This window comes from Haliaeetus leucocephalus, unplaced genomic scaffold, assembly GCF_000737465.1.
Source record: "Haliaeetus leucocephalus isolate CR32 unplaced genomic scaffold, Haliaeetus_leucocephalus-4.0 Scaffold696, whole genome shotgun sequence".
Classification (NCBI taxonomy): Eukaryota; Metazoa; Chordata; class Aves; order Accipitriformes; family Accipitridae; genus Haliaeetus; species Haliaeetus leucocephalus.
The window spans coordinates 3,710,808-3,732,696 of NW_010973132.1; the positions used below are offsets into that span (position 1 = coordinate 3,710,808).

A 21,889-nucleotide genomic window follows, 5' to 3' on the forward strand; every position below is an offset into this window, starting at 1 on the left:
TGCATTGAAGCCAAGGAAGTCTGCCTTCTCTGTTTTGAAGAGTTGCATGTGTCACTTATCTCCTTTCACTGAGCGCACATCAGGAAGATCTGTTCCCTTCTGCACTCCTATAGTGCTCACAGTCAGAGAAGTCTTTACTCATCCTTGTTTATTTATTAGAAAATGCCTACAGGTCTAGGCGTTTAAAATGAAGCATTAGTTACATGGAATACGTGCCCTCAAAGTCCAAAAGTTGCTAGATATGCTGCAAAGGTGGATTAGGGCCAGCAGTGACCCAGTGACCTCTGCAGGAGATGCTGGTATGGCTGCGAGACACTAGCAGGGCAGTAGCAATCATGATCCAACCTTCTCAACATAGTTAGCAGGATAGAGTCCAACTTGGCCAGTGAGAAGCCGGCCCTTGCACCAGCCCTGCTCATCTTCCTCACTAATCTTCATTAGTTCTTCACCTAAAAGCAAAAACAGTCATTAGGAAGCAGCCTTGAGAAAGGTAGCATGGCATTTTTCCCTGCCTCAGAAGAGTTGGTAAAAAGCAAGACCTATTGGTCTGAATCACCACACTTTTCTCGCCTTATCACATTCTGTATCATACTGCACAGTTTAAAGCCAGAGTTACTGACCTCTTCAGTATCTGTTCTCAGTACTATCCCCTAGGCCAAGAACTTAGAGACAGACCTTCACTTCTGCTGTTCAACATCAGAAATATTTTTGTGCCCTGTATTTCTGCCTGCTTTCCTCCCCCCTAGAGGAACATGCTTAAAGCCAGACAGATCAGAACAATCTCAAGAGATTTCTTTCTTAGTGGCTTCTCTGTAGCAAGGTGGGAAGGAAATACAAGAGGCTGCTAAGCTCTGGCTGTTAGGACCCAAAATGACTATGCCATGATGGGAGTGTCTGGTTTGGCCAGCAAGGCATAGAATCAACTCATTTCTCAGACTATGACCAGGAAAGGCTTTAAACATTTCCACATCTACTTTGGGAAAGGGCAGAAAGGTCCCCTTCTCTACCAGTACAAGGTCATACTACTGCCAGAGAGGGAGGTCCGGCTGCATCAATAGGCACACCCCACACTGGCAGAGGCTCAGAAAAGAACATCATCTGCTGTTATGCTTAAGCCCTACTGGTGCATGTTGCACAGAGCAGATTCAAAACGGGGATGACTAAAGCTAACCAGTCATGCCTCATTATAGCTGCTGGGTGGAAAGAGAGAACAAACAGTCAAGTTCTAGAGCATGCATATTGTAAGATATTTTAAAGCAACAAGTTAGTGTTAAGAAGTTTACCAGTATGGTAATGCTGCAGCATAGATACTGGCCTCAGGCACAAGCCCCTGCTACTGAAGGACTTCAGTGCCTTTTAAAAACAGGTGTATTTTGGACATGTATAGCACAGAGATACCATGCAAGACACAAAACAAGCAAGATAAGATACACTCTCAAGATCCAGATGTCCTCTTGGAGCTGGAGAAGATGTCACATGCAAACTAAATTTAACTGAAGGAAGAAAAGGGGAAGGGTCTGTTTGCTCCAGCATTCTCTCTCACTCAATCCTCTGCTGTGAGCCAGGATCTCCACTCTCAAGATACCCATTTTGAGCAACAGTTTGCATAGCTGTTTTTTGTCAGTTGAACTCTGCTTTCAGTAGTGCATGTCAGTCAGCTGAGCTTTCTCCCAAAACATTTATCTTCTGGTTACATCAAAGGACAATCCAGACCACCTATATAATTTCCGTATCAATGGCACAAGGGAGGATCATTTAATAAAGTCTCAAGACACAATGCAGAATAAATGCCTTAGGAGGCAGGAAGGATCTGTTTTACCACTTGGGGTCTGCTCACCCTACCCTGTGACCAAGGCCTAGGCAGTCTCTTTTTATGTGGCCTTACTGTCCCTTAGTCTAGAACAAGTTGGACTTCCCAGTGTATCATCCACCTCAGAGGAGCTGGCAATGGGTCAGGCCAGGGGAAGAAGAATAAGTATCAGTTTTTCAAGGGGACATCCAGTTCTTAAAGAGTGTTTCCATCATTCAGTCAGCCTGAGTGAGGACAACAAAAGGTTAGTAAGAGATTAGTGCTTCTGTACCTGCTTTAAAGCTCAGCTCATCAGCCTCCTGTCCTGTGTAATCATACAGCGCTCGTACCCGTACGCCTGGTACCTTTATGTCCTCCTCATGCCCGTTGGCATCCAGGCACTTCTTGGGAGTGTCCTCATCTGACCACTCCGAAATATCTTCCTTCCCTCCGCTTTGTATGTGGAGGGAGAGAGGGGACAAGAAGGTTGTTAGTAGACTCATCTCTCACCCACCTCCTCCTGAATCATGCACCACCCTGACTCCCCCTGAGACTGCTGTGCTATAGAATGAGGTGCAAGAGGCCCAACAGCCAAGTGAGGATGAACAAGGAGGAGAGATCCCAGGAGATACTAGATATGGTTGAAAGCATCCCAGCATTAGAGCCCTGAGGGCTAGGAGGGTAACTCTTTCTCAAAGTATTTTCACACATGCACATTCTTTGTGACCTCATCCTACTCTAGCAGACCCTCTCACACAAGGAAGGCCAGTCCTAACTGGAGAGCCCAGCTATGTCCAGAGTTATTCCAGCCAAGAATAAGATAGATGGGAAAAGCCATGCCTCCCATCCCAAAGAGATGTCTGGAATGCTGTTTTCCAAGTCAGGAACAAGAGCAGAGGGGAAAAGCAGCAGAGGATAGGCACCTGGAACCCAAAAACCCCTGAAGTGGCTATGTTCTGTACTAACTTCATGTGGGTGGGTGCCCTCAGGCTGTCATAGAAGAGGCTGTTCTGCTCCTCTTGGTAAGAAAACCTGTAGATTGGCAAATAGGGCCCCTGAATCCAATAGACTATGAAATACAGTAATGGCCTTGAGACATCTCTATATCACGATTCTTTTCTGCCCAGTTCATTTAGGCTAGAGTTCACCTTTTAAAGCAGGATACTACTGGAAATGTAGGACATGAGTCTCTTCAGCCTCTCCCTATTCTCCAGCTTGCTTCCTGGCAAGGGACGCAGCTACACCCAGACTTGTCAGGTAGTACTCAGCACCATGCCAGGGAGTTAGTTAAAAAAAAAAAAAATATCTGGTGCCTGCATTTAGGAAACAGTATAGCTAACTGGCAAAGCTGCCAGTTCCCAACTTTCATCACCCTGACTGGGAGGAAGAATTGGGGAAATGCATGCCAGAATATCACACAGCATTAGTCTGACCAGGCCAAATCTTATCACTAGAAAGATTTTTACAAGGCAGGCACCTTGTGAGGCAGTACATACTAGAGGGAAAAAAAAAAAAAAAGCAAAAAAAAAAAAAGCAGCTACTCTAAACCCCTTTATCTACCCTGTCTCTTCCAGAGTGGCATGGGCAAGGCCACGGGCAAGAGACAGGAAGTTAAGGAAAAGATCACTCCTATCAATCCAACTAATTCGTGACCCTAGGCAGGACTGTACTTTTCCTAACTTGATGTATCCCAGACTTCAGCCCTTACCTTCGCCTTGTCTGCAGAGGGGTCTGTGAGACAACACCATCCCGTGTAGGCAAAATGCTCGTCAGTGTGACATCATCAGCCATCTTGCCACTCTTCTCCTTCTTGGTAATTGCCCGCTGTGTTTCAAGGGACCATTCCTGTTCCGGGAAAAGCAGTAATACCATCAAGCCACTTGGATACAAAAGCTCTGTGCATCTTTTCTGACTAATACAGAAGGTCAGAACACCAGGTCATACTTCAGTTGTGGCTAGGCTGGTCAGCCGAATGGCCTTGCTGGCACAGCAGGCTCACTCCTGTTGAATCCCAATGTGCAACAAGAGGGGCTGTGCAAAAATGGTAACAGGAACTCGTCCCAAGGCCCTCAGCACCAGCTCCTATTCTTTGACCTTGCAGCTGGATGGCTGGAGTATTTGCAGTTTGGCAGGGTTGCATGTGTCTCTCTGGGCACCAGAGAGCTTGCAAGACAACAAGAAAATTTTGGAAGAGCCTAACATCCTGAGCCTGCCAAGCAAAGACATGGTCTTTCCAACACAAGACTAGCAATCCACCAATTTCAGTAAAGCAGCTAAATGTTTGGAAATAGTAATAATAAACTCTAGAATGCTACATCACCTCAAACTGAGGCCAATTCATCGCCATGCCTGGTCCATGAGTATTGCGCCACCACTTCAGATCCTCCTGGTTGTCTGCAGCCATGATGACTTGGTAGAGATCTCGATACAACGCATGAAAGCTATGACCAGGAACAGACAAAACCACCAGTAACCAAGTCCCTCAGCAGTTTCCCAAAAGCCAAGCAGGAAGGAAGAACATAACCTCATGCACAATTACAAAGCATCCAAAGTCCCACAGGATTAAGGATGCTAGAGCAGCAACTGGTTCAGCCCTAGGAAAACAGAGCCACCCTTACAGAAGGGTCAGCCTGGCAAACAGGACAGGCTTGTTTGGTGTGGCAGTCACTAACATATGCTAGCTCTCAGCACAGCTCATCAAGTGAGCATTGAAAGAGCCTGGCACATTCTTACACAGACAGGGAGGTGGCTCAGATTTGTTGCCTCCACCTTAAAAGTATAGGAGCACAGATTTTTGGCTGCACCTATTTCCCCTGTGTGACCCCTACTTAAGGGCAACTTACAGTTACCATTATCTCACAAAAGGTCTCTTTACTCAGGGTGTATGGGTGTAATAGTTATAGATACTAGAAGGCAACAGAGCTGCATTCCTCAGACTGGGATTACACATAGCAACATGGAGGCATTTCATAGAATAGAAACACACCCACAGAACAGTATTGGACAGTAGTGGAAGAGGAAGGCTTCAGAGGCAGAAATAATCCTCTCTAGGGAGGCTGACACTGTCCAAGATCAGACCAGCACTGGTCAGTCTAAAAGGACGAAATGCCAGTTCTAAGACACACTTGGAAGGGGAAGGAGCAAGACCTGGGAGATGCAAGCAGGCAGCTCCCTTTCACGGACACCAGAACTGGCACCCCTCCCCAGAGCCCAGGGCACCCCAGGCTGGCAGAATTCCCTCCTGTGTCAGGGCTGGTACCTTTCACTGGTGGAAAGGTTGAGATGCTGGTGCAGATTCAGAAACATCTCCTTAAAGAAGCACAATCGCTTGCGCTCTGCTTCCTGACAGCCTTCAAACACTTGCTCCATGTCCTCCATGTACCGGGGATTGTAGCGGTTCAGCTCTTCCAGCATCTTCTCATATTGATCCTTGCACTGTATCAACCCAGGAGGACAGCAATGGTGAGATGTGTTGCCTTGATGGCAAACCAGTGACACTCCCCCTGCTCTGGCTTGGGACTGACAAGTTTTTTCCCCCTGCACTGCTGAACAAGTACACCACAGAAAGAAGAAATCCCACAGCTGGTGTCCCAGTCCATTGTTCTCCTAATATTCTTGCAAGTTCCTTGTTCTTCCTTGCCACTCTCTTCCACAGAGGACCTTCCACACTTTCACTCTTGTGGGCAGGCAAACCAGCCACTTTTGGTAGCCAAGTCTTCAGCTCTGTAGCTCCCCCCGCCTGCACCAAATCCCCTACTTTTTTAAAAATTTTATTAAATTTACTTATAAGTTAGATCTTACCCAACACCAAAGAGAGACCTTAGTCTTAAGTTACTGAAGTCTCAGTCTAACTTCCTAACACCTCAGACAATGGGATGTCACACCTTCTTACAGGCTTCAGCAAGGAGCCATTTCACTGAGTGACATTACAACCAGTGCTTTTTCCTCAAGAGGAGTATCCTTGTGACCCACATCCATGTAACACACACTCACCTTCTCAGCCTCCTGAGCGCACTTCTCTACACGCTCCTGCAACTTGCGTAATTGTTCCTGTGAGACAGATGAGTCTGCCTTGGCATGGTTCTCCCTTGTTTGGGCTGTCTTCTCCTCCTTCCGGGCTGCATGATAGTTTTTCTTGGAAGTCTCTACCTGTAGGAGGAAGATGCAAAGAAAGCCATGATCCTGACCACGTTGATCTTCATTACTCAGAGAGGGCATGTTAACGTTTGCTACAGTCAGCAGCAATTGTTTCAGGTCAACCTAATAGGAATGCCAATTTGGCATTTAGTAAACCATGCTCCAAAGGGAAGAGGTACCTCCGAATGATCTCTTTTTCAGTGCTCACCTGCTGTGCAGGAATACACAGCCTGTTACCAGAGCCTTCCCACATGGGAAGGAAGCTACAAAACCACCAAGAACAAGAGACCATCAAGACATCCCTCCCTCTCTGACATTCTCTGCTACTGTGACTAAACCCAGTTTGCGCAGTGGCTCTCAGAATCAGGCAGCCAGCTCGACTGTCCTTATCCCTCCTTCCCTATTCACACTTTGCTTACGTCTTTCATCTTCTTCACCCAGGGTTTCTGGGCCTTGCGGAACCCATCCTCTGCCTCCTTTGTCTCCTTGAAGCCTCCAATCATCTGCTTGTGGTAGGCCTCCTTCTGCCAGGCCTTGATCTTATCTGAGTCTTCACCAGCCAGGTGGTTCCGGACATCTAAGTGAATTTCACTCAGTTTGTCTGCAGCTGTCAGAAAGGCATGCCAGGCCTTCTCCAGAGTACCATACTGTGGACCTGCAGGAACAAGCACCAGAGAGGCTCTTACACCTCCTGCCCACAGAAGGGAACGCAGATTCTTTTCCTCCTACAGACATCAGTATGGAGTCACTTCCTTAACTATCCCCCATCACACAAGTCAGCATTGACTGGTCTCCACACACTACCAACAGGCAGCATCTAGACTGGCTGTTACAGCTGCCTGGTCGGGCATTTCTTTTGGGCAGCCTTAGCTGTCCCAGATGGTGCCAGCTAGGAGAAGGTTTCTGGAGAAAATTCTCTTCACAGTTCTGGCCTGAGCTTCAGGACAGATAGCAACACTAGTTCGTGACTGAGGCTAAGCTTCTGCTTCACAGACAGTAGGTCCTTTGGGGCATCTGTCTCACTGTTTGCCATTACTTTGTGAGATGCTATCAGTTTGAGCCCACTGTCACTAAATCACAGCATTAGTAGTTATTCTCTGACTGGAGGAGGAGAGACAGCCAAGCCATCCTTAAAAGGGGAGGTCTGCAGCTTGATTTAAGACTTGGACTGCCCAAGGACTTGCCAAACTAAACAAATAGATTATCTTTTTGTAACACCTGATAATGCAGAGAACACCTCTCTAAGCAAATCAGAGGACTGGCTACAAAAACAGATGCACAAAAAAAAAAAAAAAAAACACCCAAGAAAGTCACCTCATTCCTGGAGAAGCCTGTCCCCCAAGGAAACAGTGTCACCTCAGTAAGAGACAGCACTCAAGGAAGAGAGTGCAATGATTGCTTCCTCTTCCCAGTCCAGCCTGCCAACTTTACCTTTCTCCACATTGGTCCTCCATTTACGGGACCACTCTGTTAGCTGCTGGGCATAGTTCTTCTCTATCTTGGCTCGCTCCTGGAAGCAGGAGATTAAGTCATTGCAGAGCCGGTACCCATCATCCACACGCTTCACTGTCCGCCTGTAGTTTCCAGCCTGAAATTTTACACAACATCATCCTTTATACTGTACTGACTTTCATGTTCCTTCAGAACAGACAGCAGCAGGTCAATCATTGCATGGGGAGGGAGCACAGGCCCTTCTGAAGGCAGCTCTGGCACTCTCTCAGGCAGGCACAGCAGTGGAGGGAAGAAGCTGAGATGCTTTGCTTGCCTCTCACAGCTCAGATCAGTGTCAGCTGAACAAGGAACTCTCACTCCACAGCATCTGTGGAGGAAAGGGTCACCTCCTCCCTACAGTAACACACAGCATGTAACTGAACCTCCCCACAGTTCCTCCCTTCCACTTCCCAAGAGCAACATGTCACCCAGGAACCTGAAACTCAACCCCCTAATTCCACTGGTGGGAGGTGAGAAGACATTCGTACCTCCCTCACACTCCAATTATCCTTCCTTACCTCCCAGAAACTGCCCCCAGGAGCCTCCCCGCCAGCATCATCTTCTGATGACATCACCCCCGTTTTCTTGCAGCAGAGAATTTTTGCAGATTTCAGTTAAGCTGAGAAGAGAGAAAAGTGATTTCTAACATAGCATTGGATGAGCCTTTGCAGAGAGCACAGTTCTCCATAACTTTTGGAGCTGGAGAAGCCCAACTTACTGCCCTGCAGGCAAGTACTGGCATCACAGCACCTCCAGCAGCAGATGGCTAGATCCAGCAGGGATGCCCAGGACTGAACCTGCCTCCTCCCACCCTGCAGACAGATGGCCTCCTTGGCAGGCCTGTAGCACATCGGGAAAGGATGTTGTAGAAGACAATCTTGCCAAACCTCAGCTGTACAAATAGCGAATCCAACACCCTTCAGCAGCACCAAACACGTCTGCAGAGATTCCTTTCTTAACCGAGGTCCTCAAGAGGGTAGCAAAAGCTACATAAACTGAGGTAGCTAAAGCTATTTGAAGTTTGCCTTGAAAGACCTTCAAATAAGTCTTCTGTCAATGGAGTTGACTCCAGCTTCCCAGTATGACTCAGGATTACGGGATTACAACAACTGGCTGGAGAAAACAAGGCTAAGCAGTCAGCGGGCAGGCATGCCTTGAATGGGGAGGAGCACTATAAACTGCCCACCAGCTGAGCTGGGCTTGAGCAGAACTACAGAAACATGCTGGGGCATACCCAGCCAAATGGCACTGCAGCACACATGCCAGTTACCCAGCAGCACTGCTTCCTTAGAAACATCCCAGTAGAGCTGGTGTTTTCATTACACTCAACTCTCTCACTGCATTAGGCTCAAAATCTAGGCTAGAAGGTAAAAGGTTCATCTCATCCTCTCTTGTCTCAGAACTTTTGCCCATTCCCCTGTGCTAGTCTGTGCTGCCAGTTTGTTTGTGACATGGTGCAACACTATGAATTCCTTAGGGAGAGGCTCAGCGTTACTCTTGTGCAGGAATGAGAGAGGGAGTAATGGAAAAAGGCCCAAGCCCAGTCACTCACACACAAACCCACTCCATTCTAGGCAAGCCTGGGTTAATGCAGCATAGATGTCCTTTGCTGCCACTTCTCCTCTTGCACATTCCTAGTTATAAAAAGCTTCCCTCACACCCCAGAGAGGTATCTGCTCATTCTGCCAGCCCACAGAGCACACAGCAGAGATGAAGAAGATTAGGTCAAGTCCACATCTCCCACCTCCTGCAAATCCTTCTCAGTGGCATGAGCCACGCCGTGAAGCACCCCAACATAGAGCGCAGGAATTTCCTACACTTCTTCTGGAAACAGTTTGGCTCTGTTTCCCAGCCTCATCCCATGCAGAATGCCAGAAGTACATCAATGCCATTCCTCTGGGTTTCTCCAGAAGGCTGAAAGTGCTGAACTCCAGTCACTGAAGCAAGTTGTTAAATGAGACATGACACTCAGGTGCACGAACTTTGAAACCTGAAGAATACCTCCACCCATGCCACCAGCTATCCCTGTCCTCCCTCCCCACCGTTTGTCAGTAGGCTGCAAAGCTATCTTATGTGCCTCCAGGGCACGCAACTCTACTCTTATCCCCAGTAACTACATACCTGAAAGCTGAAAGCGAGATGCCACAGGGGAGCAGTGGGCAGCAGGCAAGTATGTCGCAAGCTCTTCAAACTCTGTGAAAAAGACTGGAGGAGACAGAGATGGTCATGGTTAGACACTGGTGCTCCTTTGCAGGGATGCTGCCTGTTCTGATGCATCACACCCCTAGGGGTGTCCCCCTTCTGCCAGCTCCTAGGAGGGACACCCTCTGATATAGCAGCTGCAGCCACTGTGCCTCCAGGTGTCACGTTCCAACACGTAGTAGGGATGCCAAATCCTTCTGTCACAAGATCTAGCCCCAGAGAAAGTTAAAATAGAAACACTGGGGCGGCATGACAGTACTGTTCGGGAAAGGTAGCATCACAACAGCTGAGCAAAGGGAACAGCTTGGGCCAGAAAGGCCTAAAATAAACACACTGCCCAGGCACCGTACATGGGGCCTGGTCCCCCCATCACCGTACAGTGTCCAGTTTAGCAAAACCCACCGCCTCCTCCACACACTGCTGCACGTACTTTTACACATAGCTGGCTTTGGGAGAAAAAGGGAAGGACACACACATACACTTTCTGCAGTCCCTTTTTACTAAAGATGAAGGGGATTTATATACAAGACAAAGGACTTGATACCTCTACACTTAAACAAAAAAAAAAAGAGAACCTCACAAGAATGCGTATTCTGGTCTAGAGGCCTAGAGTCCTTTTAGTAGCAGAGCACCTAGCACTGCCCTGGTAGGATGTGGCTCTCTACCAGCAGAGCTTTTTTGTCCCTTGGTTCTGTGAGCTGCCTCCATCACATTCTCAGAAATACTTTGTTCTGCCATTATAGTATAGGTAACTGTCATCAACTTTCCATAGAGGAAAGGGAAGTAAAAGGCCTGCAGAGGCTAAGGGAAGCAAGGGCAGAAAGAGGCATTTTTGTTTACCTCACATTCACTTCCCTGAAGATTTACTTCAATGTCAAAAGTCTATTTACTTAAAAAACAGACAAGCAAAAAAACCTTCTCTGTCACTGATATCCACTTGCCTGAGGCTGGAAGATTAGGGCAACTGAGTTAATACAGCCAAGAGCAGAAACTGCAAAACCTGGAAGTGAGATTTTTAGCCAGACATTAAGACAATTTTTGAGAAGGAATGAAAGAAGGTAGGAAAAGATAAGGAAGGAAAGAAAAGTGGACTGGGTTATTGCAAGCAGACTAGGGACCTTTGGTGAGGAAGGGGTGGGAGGGGAAGAGTTGGGACACTTTTGCATGATCCAGGTCACTGGATAAAAGGTTACAGCTCATCATAAACCTTCTAAGACTTCCCAGTGGTCCCCAGTAAAACCAGACTACACATTCCTGAAATTGCTAAGATTAAAAAACCTTCATGAACAGTTAAGTATACTTAAAACTGCCCCAGACCCTTTCTTTCTTTCTCCTGATGAGACATAGATCAATTAGGTGTGACACATGAAGGCTGTATCACTTTTTCCACACCACACCCCCATCCCCACTTTATCAGGAAGCAATGAATCACAAACATGCCTTCCATCTCTGGTTTCCAATTCAGGCTGACTACACAGTGCTAGAATTTGGGGGTAAATGTGGAAAGCTGTTGTGTGTCAGAGTGTGCTTGTTCATTTGAGGGACAGTCAAGCAAAAACCAAACATATAAAAAAAATATGAATCCATTCTTTCTGCAGTTCGCACATTAGAATTTGAGCCATATGTACTTATTTTCTCAGGAGTTACAAACCCAAATAACTGGATTTACTATCACTAAGATCAACAGGCTCTGAAATATAATAGTAGCTGTGCTGGATCAGACTAAGGGTTCTCATAGCCTCTGTAGACAGCAGCCAAAAGCAGATACCTTCCCTTGCTTTGAGAACAGAGCAAGCATACATGATGCCTCCCTGCATGCTCTCCAAGCCTCTAACCATTTGTTGACAGGAACTTCCTGAGCTGGTTGTGGCACCTATGAATTTAGTAACACTCAATGGATTTCTCTTCCACTAATTTCTCCAGTCTGCTTTTGAACCCACGTAAGTTTTCAGCATCCACAGTATCATGTAGGAAAGTATCCCACAGCCTAAGGCTATACTGTAGTCATCAGCACAGCAGCTAGGTGGGAGAATACAGTAAAGTAGTATAATATTTCTACAGGCTAATCTCCATGACCTGAGTAGCAGCCAGTCAAGTACATATTTCCATAGCAGTTGTATAGACTTTATAGAAGTCCAGAAAAAATCTAGCCTGGTAGAAGCAAAAAGGTCAAAGAACAAGGAGGACCCTTTTCTGCCGGGCTTTTTCTGGACTTCACATACTCCATGAGCCCATGTCAGTCAGCAGATCAAATTGGATCTGCATACAGACATAGGGAAGGTACTTAGTACTGCACACAGGGGCTGAAGAACAGCTGCTGCTGTCACCCTGAGCCCTAGAAGAGCAAATAGATTGCCACTCCACCCCTTCATGCCTAGTTATTCCTGAAACACTGCATGTCTTGTGAGCCACCAAGACCTTGAGACCAGGGAAAACCCGAATTTGCGAGGAAGAACAAATACATAAGTTATATATCCCAAAGCCCAGAGGTTGTTGTACAGTAAAGTAGAGATGACAGGGCTAGCGTGTGGACAGCGTGATATAGCAAGAGCCACCACATGATTCAGGAGGGCTGGCAGAGCCTGTACAGTATTAGCAATATTGGGTCAACTAGAGTTATATGTGGGTAGGCACCACATACAAGACTCCTTCTGATGCCACTGCCACCTCTGCTAAGAGGAAGCTATCTAGCAAATTATATTTGCAGGGCAAAGGAATGTTTATCCCTGCCTTCCTCTTTCAGCTCTCATAGTTAAGAGCTACTTGAGACCTCACTGCATCTCCTGCAAGACAAGCTCTCTGAAGAAGGAAGGAGAGAGTGACTGCATCTCTATTCACTTCACACCTTCACAGGATTATGAATGAGGGCATCACAGACACCACTACAACCAGCAACGTCAGGTAGATGAACTGAACTATGCATATCAGATTTCTGCAGAGCTACAGTGCTTTCTGCTAGTACCATTAGAAAAGGTACTCCCCTCCTTCTCCCAAATACCTGCTCTCACTTATGACCAACATAGTTATTAAGTCACACCTGCTATCAACTCCCTGTTAAGTTATCCAAAAATGGCTCTTGGTCTTTAGCTGCGGAAAGGTAGAGTGGCTCACAACTGCCTCACTGGTACTGAGCTCCACTCAGGGAAATGTCAAAGGGCTTGTCACGGCAGAGCTGTTTCCACCTTTAACCGTGTTGTTAATCTCACCCCTGCTCCAGTCAGTCCCACATCTTTGACCACAGATCCCTGCCCTCAGACCAAGGTGTCAGGCTAAAACCTTCTCTTTCAAAACATGTGTGAATCTGGCAACACACTACAAAGTATGCCTTTTCGTTTCACGTTTGCACAACATGAGTACAATAGGGTCCTGATCCACAAATAAAAATTCTAGACCCAATAGTAATAATCACTCTTCCCCACTTCAGAAACCTTTCCCTAAGGCAGGTAAACTAGAGAGATCCTCTCCCCTCTACACCACACTCCAGTACTTCCAGCCTCCAAATGCCCAAGGCATCACTTCTGTGCATTGCTCGACTGCCTCCTGAGACTCCCTGTAGGCAACTGTTTTCCCAAGTTTGCCAAGAACAAGCCTCTGAGCTCTAAAAATGCTCAAAGGTCTAGTGCATGCAACCCTACAGAAATTCATGCACAGAAACAGAGCTTGTACACTGCACCAGGCAACACCTTCTGCCCAACTCGTCTCCCCTTTCCCAAGTGCAACAGCAAATGCTGGATGCAGACACACGTAGGAACAAGTTGACTTATATTTATCTAGTAATAGTAACTGAGGCTTTAGTGGAGGTACATTTTTATTATGGACCAATTTCTATATAGGTGTTAAAGCCAAGTTAAGCAAGAATTTTAATCAAGAATGGGCTGCTACTAACTCAGTTCCACCTCAAGACAACAACTAACACCACAAGGCAGCAATGTCAGATTTTTGCAGCCAATTCGCCTGATTCCCAGAGTCACTTTTCTGTATAGCAGGCAGTGGTGAAGGTATTGTTTCCACAGCAGGGCACTTCTGGCGTAGGTTGCAGATAAACGTTTCAATCTGAACAATCCAAATACACAAAAGGATGGCAGCCCCCCTCCTCTTACAGAACAACAGATATGAAAAACTTTTTTTTTTTTTTCTCCCATTAACTTGTTGTCAGAATGGAACTAGAGAGCTGGAGCCAGGAGGTTCCACATGACTCCAGCAGTGTAATGAACTGGATTGCTGCTGGTACAGCGGTGCTAGGAAGGTCCCTGATAGAGAGAATAAAATGGGATATGGGACAGGGTGTCCTTTCCAGCTCACCATCTCTGGAGGTGCACATCCAATAGGTCTGAACCAGTGACTGTAATGATGCCCAGTAAACATGCTCTCCACTGCTATTATATAGGAGGACTGATATTTGAAGGTGTACTCACCTTTCTGAAGAGGGGCCAGTTCTTCTCTACAGCTAGAGAAGATGCCAAGTAACATGAAGATCCTCCAAAACTTCCCTTAGAGATATTTATCTTATTGCTGTGGTCACACCCTTGGTAGAGTCACCTGACTGGGAAAGGGACTAAGAGCCAGTGTTTCCCAGCCGCTCCCTAAGGACTGAAGACTACCAGGGCCGCCCAATTCAGTTTCAAGCAAGATTTCAGCTGATTTCTCCAGCCAGGGAGAGGTCAGAGAGACATCAGGCAGAACAGTAACTACACACAAAGGTCACTTCAGCTACGTGCAAGCCTGTAGCAGAAGCCTGTCTCCCAGACAATGATTCTCTACAGATCATGTGGCTGTCCACTAGCAAAATTCTCCATGATTATATCAAAGTACTAAAATACAGACAAGATCCTGTTCCACTTAAAGGGCTGACCTCCTGAGTCCACATGCTGCTTCATTACTCTCTCATTTCAGACCACAGCATCTTTATATCAGTCTTTTTCACATTCAGACCAAGCTAACATACTGAAGACAGACATCCCCCTATGCATTACCCCAAGTTGTTTTCAGAATGTTCATTCAGAATGAAATACTTTCCACATTTATTAGCTATTCCCTGTCAGGTTCTCAGAGGCCAAGGCTACAGGACAGGCTTCTACCGACACATCGCTGCTGATCTAAGGGTTAAGATATCTGACTGACACAGCTTTATCAGGCAGAAATTGTTTCACCAAGAAAAGGAAAAATTCTGCTTTCTTTTCCAGTATGATGTAGGAGATCTTCAGTATTACAGGAACACAGATATATCCTGTTAACACAACAATATGAAACTGTTAATGAAGGAATGTATTGGACTATCAAGGTCTGTGTTATTTTTTCCCCAGTTGGTCTTCCCATGAAAAATTTGATTAACATCTCAAATACCCACAGAGTTAAAGGAGGGAAGAAATCAGTGCTGGACCATGGGGTACCATACTCTAACAGGGCAACAGGCCATGCTCATTTGGTACATTCAAGATGGTTGCTGGAATAATCTTGACATGTATGCTGTGTCTATGTATTTAACAGGCAGCTACAAATATGAGCAGTGGTCAGCTTCATAAAAAGACACACATGCAAGCTACCAGGAACAGCACTACACCAGCCTACTTTCTTATAGCCCTGTGAATAACATAGCTCGTGTTCCACACACTAGTCAGCAAGCCCACTTCCCAGTTCTCACACTCCCTGTCTTACCCCTTTCTCAGGGCAAGGTTAACCCACGTGGGTGTTGAGAACCTGTAATCTCTACTGTCCCACTCCCTGAGCCTCTTCACTTGCTTGCTTCCATGCTGGGTACTTCCCAGGGTACTTCCTACCCTGCTGCATCAGTCTCTGCAAATAAACACCAAGCTTGCCAGCAAATACATGCAATCAGCACTTCCCTTTAATCAGAAGGGACCCCAAACAACTGGAAGCTATTTCTCCCTAAATCACTAATAAACAGGTGTTTAAAGCACCAGCCAAAGCTATTATACCCCTCCTGAGCAGTCTCAATCTGCACTGAACGCAGACAGTTTTTCCAGGATTTAATCTACATTTCACCTGGTTGTGTTTTTTCTGCACTCAGTGACTGGCAAGACAAGATCAATAGTCCATCCTGTAACACGGTTGCCTATAACTTAGTAAAGGTAACTCACTGCAATAGCAGGCTGAGCCAGTCCACCCACTTCCAACCAGGCTTTGAGTAAAGAAGTTTGTTTTGTTCAGATCTTCATGTGACAGCAATGATCCAAACAGAACAAGATGCCCCAGCCTCATTCAATCCTGAGCAAAGAAGAGAGAAATAATGGATGGTGGTGATCAGGGGTGTTTCCTGTGTTTGAGAAAAAAAAAAAGCAAACTCCTGTAAGTCCCCGTCAACGGAATATTATCCTTCTGTGATTGAATCACCTTGCAACCCCCAGAGCAGGGATCAAGTTTACTTGAATGCATTAAGTCTTAAGGAAGCAGACTGCAATCAATGCAATCAAACAACCTTTAGAGGAGCCACAAGCCAGTTAGCTCCATTCTAACACTGAGCTTCTGGTGGTTTCTTGCTTCACTAGACTGCACAGTAGCCAGATGCCTCCAATCAGCCTTCTCAGCCCCCTCCTCCCATTTGGAAGTCACAGTGGTTTTTTAACCCAGCTGCAGTTCTGCAACTTCTGGCTTCACTTTACCAATAGTTATCTTTTCCATTAGCTGTCTTTTGAGGAAGGGGGAATGGGAGATAGCATTGGCAAGTATTTTGTCATTCAGACCAACTGTGTGGCAATTATATGGCCAGTGAATTCAAAGTACTGCATTTCTTTATCTCTAGTTGCATCAGAGAGGTTTCTGGTTTTACTTGGTAAAAGCCGATTAACTAGAAGTGTTTATTATGTGAATACTTTTCTTTCAAATATTCATATAATGCAGAAAAGAACCTGAAAGAAGATCATCATCAAGGCATTCCTGAAGTTCATCCAGTTCCCCACACAGTTTGAGTCCGAAACAGGCTGTAGAAGGGAGTACAACCAACTTTTTGAAGTATGAGCTGGAAAAGGTATGATTGAGTGCTAGGACATCTCTTGCAGTAAACCAGAAGAATGAGGTAAAGCATCGCACCCATTGCTTCTGTTCCACATTGTGGTCAGTTCCTCCACTTTGATGGCAAGGCTCTTTTTTCACCTTTTCTCATCAGACCTAGGTTTATTCAGTTGCTTCCTTGCAGGAAAATCTAAACAACATAAAGAACAACTGCAACTGTAAGGCAGACTTCAGTACCACATGAACTGGCAGGACTATAGACCAGCTTGTACACAGAGTCATTTTGCACAGTCTTTTTATGGGACCAGGCATGTAGAAAGAAAGTATCGCTTGCTCTGTGGATTGGAGAGAACATTCAGGAACTTAGATTCCCTTCTGAGCATTTCCTGGTTCAAGAAGAGTTTGGCAGATTCAATCACTTTGTAGGCACCCCATTCCTAAAGATACTCACATGCCTTTCTGACCTATTTCCAAGAGATACACACAGATAACAAGGTTGAAGTAGGGCAGCCATTAGGAACCGGCCTGTGCCACAGATATTCATACTTCACACATTTTTCTTGAAGTTCATTATCCTGTATGTCATGGAGCAACTTTTATCTACTTTCATACTACCTGCAAAGAATCTGCTCTTTGGTATCAGTAGTGCCTCTTCAAATAAATTTTTGGATCTCAAGCTGAAGCACAGGACTATTAATATGAAGTACTTCAAATCCCAGGCGTTATCCACAAGACTCCAGGAGAACACAAGCAAATGGGACAGTCAGCCCAAAGGGCACACATGATGGAATAGATTTTAACTGTTCAGCACCACTGGAGTGTCATTTGCTTTCTCAGCCCATTGGCCAAAGCAATGATCTCAGTTTTTGATCCTCAGGACTCAACCTGACACACAAGGAAAGAACACTGGGAGGCTTTTTAGAAAACGAAAGCACAAACAGAGCAATCCAGTGGGCTTTATTTCCCCCCAATGGTTTCCTGAAGCAGCTCCTGTCCCACAGCTCAAAATCCTAGTTTTTTTGCTTGCATTGGGGTAGAAGCCTGCTGGTGTCAACAGCAGGCTTTCACACAAGTTTCCACAGATCAGCAGCCCTAGTACAAGGAAGAGCTGACTGAAAACACCAAGAAGCAAAAATAAATATCTAGAATCATTCAAGAACTGAAATATACTGCATCTTCTCCTAATCCGCCATGAAAGCTTCTTGCCCATGTCAGAGACAAGGCAGCGAGCCTACTTCAGAGCTCTATACAGCAGTGCTGCAGCTGATACAGCTCAGCGCTCTCAGGAGCTGGAGAGGTTTGGCTCAGCAGCAGGGATACTAAAGGAGAGGAAGAAGTTGCTGCCAACAGACAATCACCAACAGGCGACTGAAAAGACTGACCATGTCACCAACAGCCCAGGAGGCAAGTACCATATCTTCCTGCAAACAGAAGAGACACAGCTTGGGCAAGCTCATAGCATGGACAGGACTGAGGAGGCTGAAGAGTTGCTAACACTATTAGTTGCAGGTTGCCTGCAGCAATTCTAACTCCTCTAGCCTGGAAAAATTTACTGAGAGGTTGCAATAAACAGAGTCCTACCATAGTCACCTACTAAGAGAGCATAAAATCCCCCACAAGCCTGATGCCTCTGGATCCAGGCCCCCGGTACCATGGAGATCTCTCACATGCCTCTTCAACAAACTACAATGCCTAGTGACAACCACTAGATTTAACACAAATTCTAACTATCACAAGACTGAAAGGCTCCTTCCCATCCTGCCATTCATAGGGAGGAGAAACCACTGAAGGCTGAAATATGATTAGGATGCCAGTCACACATACTGTCTTATAGCAGTGCCCAGCTTCAGCCCACATTTCAGCTTAAAGGAACATGAAACTCATGTACCAGTCACTGAAACAAAGCTTGACAGTTACAACAGAGGATGCACCAGGCTCTTTGCATTGACATTACACTTTGTTCTGCCAGAAAAACTTGTGCCCAGTCAGTCAGAGTGCATTTGGATGTTACAGTGGTCACCATGCCGCAAGGCAGCAGCAAAAAGCTACCTCTTGAACAGCTTCTTAACTACTCCAAGGATGCAAAGTTCTTTTGTTATTCTTCAAAGAGCAAAATCCCATATTCTTCCTGAAAACTTCCAGATACAGTAGTCACTGTTTTCTGTCCCACTCACTAAGGCCTTAGACTAAGATATTAAGGCTTTTTTTTTTTAATCTATCTGACACAGTTCCCCATCACACAGTACCCTCTACACCCATCATGCTGAGTAACGAGCGATAAAATAGGTTGCCTGATCAGAAAGTCTGTTTTAAAAAGATAAGAGTCCCTCAAAGGGCTTAAACAGTTCTCCTATTGTTTAGGCATTTCCCCATGAACTCTCAAGAGCAGCCCAAATTCACACATCACTGATCAGCTGATGGCAAAAATAGAGGCAGTTTATTAATGCTCCCTGATCAAGAGCATAGCTTTTTCCACTCAGGCTACAGGCAGATACTTTTAGCTTTTGAGGTCCCCAGTTCAATCTCTGGATGCCAGCCATGACACAGACCAAACAGTTCAAACAACAACTGAATAATCTCCAGCCCTCAAGATGGCCAGAATAAAGAATATACAGTATTTGCCATGCTCAGTGATATCATACAAGTTCTAACAGAAGCTCATGTTGCCCCTGCTGCGGTGACCATGTTCTCACAGTTTTGCAGTCACTATATTGTTGAATTAAAAAGAGATATATCTGTGCATATATATATATATTTTTTTTGGAAACTCATGATCATCCAGGGAAGGCCCAGAAGATTCAGGCTAGCTCTTGTATAATCCACAATAACCTAAAATGACTAAAAGCACCACTCATTGTCCTGTGAAGAAATTAATTTGGGTCTATAAGATTTTCAGGCTTTTATGACTTGGTTACGCACACAGTCTGCCAAGGACCTGCGGCATTTTGGCACAGTCCTGTTACACACAATCCTTATTCACTCACTGACATTTGATAATGGAGTTCCAGGTGGGCAGTTGTTCTCAAGCCTCTACATAGCTGACATGCTGAAGTTACTGCTTTTTACAGCTTCAGAAGAAGACAATCTTCACTTGAACAAGTGCAGGCAAGCCAGAGAAGCTCAAACTCGGGTCAAAAGAAACAAAAAAAAGTGCCAATAAAGCAATACAATACAGCAGGCACAGAATAGGGAAGGCAGCAAGCAGCTGATCCTGCTCACACATTCATTCTGTTCCAAGCTGCAACTCGAAGGACAATCCAGTAAATATTTTAGGGAACTTCCAGTGAAATACCATTAATAACACAAAACACTGTCAAAGCAGAACAGACTCTGTCTCACACAGAGCACATTGTGCACTTCACAGAAAGGTGAATCCTTGCCCGAAAGAATGTGCCCAGTTATGCAATGCGCAGGGAGAAGCTCCACTTCGACTCCACCCAGAGACCAGCTCACACCTGGAGCGAGGAGTATCTGGACCCTGTCATTTTAGCCCACACGCTGCAGTTGTGCATTCTGCTCCCATTACGCACCGAGAATGACTTGAGTTGTCGTAAGGCTTAGTGACTTCTCAGTGACATTTGAATTCCAGGGTGGAGTGGGAGGCTCTGCTAGGGTTCTGTACTGCAATCAATTACCATCATATCAGAAATTCCTTTGTGCGAATTAGACCGGCGGTTGATCTGAAGGGGAGAGAGGCTCACCCCCCGTTTCAGGAGGCAGGGAACACCAGTTGGTTAAGGAGGGTTAAAGAGTGAACAAAAAGGCCAGACTGCTTCTAGGGCGAGGAGCAAATGTCCGGACGTGGTCAGCCAACCTCCCCCTCACCACCAAGCTCCGAGCCTTCTGCAAGCCTGAAGAACTGAAGCAAGCAAAGAACGCATAGCTGGCACAGAAAGTGGTGAAACTGGTTAATGCGTTTGGGCCACGCTACCTTGACTTATCGATAGCTTCGCGGAGATCGCGGATCCCTCCTCCCGCGCGCAGTGACAAATCATAGACTGTCTTCTCAAGCACTGGATGTTCAGGCCCACTAATACCCTTCGTGTTTATCAGCTTTTTCCTGCCCTGCGCCGGAGAGGACACAGTAACCCCAGCAGCCTGCCAGGGGCCAGGCGACAACCGCCACAAGCAGCACCCCTTGGCCTGCCCCAAACCCCGCTCTCCCCTCCCTCACACCAAGACTGCTGCCGCCAGCCAGAAGGGAGAAAAAGACGAGCAAGGCCAGGACCGTCCCGTTTGCCGTCCTCCTCACTCCGCCCGTCAGCAGCCCCGGCTCGTAGACCGACAACACGGTTCCCCCCAAGACAAGAGGGTGCAGCCCCCCGAGCCGGGGCCCCAGCGAGGCCCCTTCCCCCAGGGGGTCCTGGGAAGCCGCTTTATCCCCCCCCCCCGCTCCGCCACAGCGCCCGCGGCTCCGGTTTCAGAGTGGGAAGCGGCTCAACACGGATCCGGCACAAAGGGGCCCCTGTCCCCGCCGCGGAGCGGAGGCGCTGGCTCCGGAGGGAGAGGGGGGAAGCCTCCGCAGCCCCCAGCGACGGGGCGGCGGCAGGCCGGCTGCGGGGAGGCCGGCGGCGGGGCACCTCGTGAAGGTCAGGCCGGCGGCCGGGCTGCAAGGAACGCGGAGGGACGCGGAGCTCTCCCGGGAGCTTCCCCCAGTCCCCCCGTCCCCCCACCGCGAACAACCTGCCGGGGCTCGGGGATCCGCCGCCGCTCCCCCGCGCCTACCGGGGGTCTCCCATCCGCCTCAAGCCGAACCGCGCCGAGCCGTCTCCCGATCCCCTTCTGCCCACAGGCAGCGCCCGGCCGGGCACCGCCTTCCCCCACCCGCCCCCTTTCCGTGAGGAAACTTTTCCCTCGCAGCTGCCAGCGCCTCCCGAACCGCGCTGCCCGCCGCGGGGAGGCGGCGGGGAGGGCTCGGGCTCTGCTGCCGGGACCCGCGGCACCCTACGGGGAACAGGTCCGAAAAGCGTCCCGACAAGCAGCGGCGAGCGCCCAGAGCCCGCAGCCCCGGCGGAGGTGACCCCGCCGCTTACCTCGCAGGCGGCGCGCCGGCGGGCTCGGCTCGGCGGGCAGCGGCCACCTGGGCTGAGAACGAACCGGGCCCTCCCCCTATTTCAGCCGCGGGACACGGGGGCTCCCGCCCCGCCTCCAGCAGTTCCGCCCAGCCCGTGCCTTCGGAGCACGCCGGTGGCGGTGAGGCAGCTCCGGCGAGACTCCCGCCTCCCCCTCCGCTCCGCCGGGCTTTTGATCCAATTAACGGGCGGCCGCCGCCGCCGAGCGGGCTCTGCCCCGGCAGGGGGG

At 47.5% G+C, this 21,889-nt stretch overlaps 1 protein-coding gene across 2 annotated transcripts; it reads right to left on the minus strand.

Moving 5' to 3' along the window:
- Window positions 1-134: 134 nt before the first annotated feature.
- Window positions 135-21,347, minus strand: PACSIN3 (protein kinase C and casein kinase substrate in neurons 3). Of its 2 annotated transcripts, XM_010580131.1 has the most exons (12): window positions 21,272-21,347; window positions 9,539-9,622; window positions 7,936-8,036; window positions 7,358-7,514; window positions 6,346-6,581; window positions 5,783-5,938; window positions 5,049-5,224; window positions 4,110-4,230; window positions 3,498-3,634; window positions 2,756-2,821; window positions 2,082-2,242; window positions 135-449 (listed from the first exon to the last, which is right to left on the minus strand). In XM_010580131.1, the coding sequence occupies exons 3-12, from the start codon at window positions 7,987-7,989 to the stop codon at window positions 334-336; spliced, it is 1,380 nt and encodes a 459-aa protein (XP_010578433.1). In that variant the 5' UTR covers window positions 7,990-8,036; window positions 9,539-9,622; window positions 21,272-21,347; the 3' UTR covers window positions 135-333. The 2 variants fall into 2 exon arrangements, with proteins under 2 accessions (XP_010578433.1, XP_010578436.1); XM_010580134.1 differs by lacking the exons at window positions 2,756-2,821; window positions 9,539-9,622; window positions 21,272-21,347 and having other exon boundaries at window positions 139-449; window positions 7,936-8,043.
- Between the last annotated feature and the right edge of the window lie 542 nt (window positions 21,348-21,889).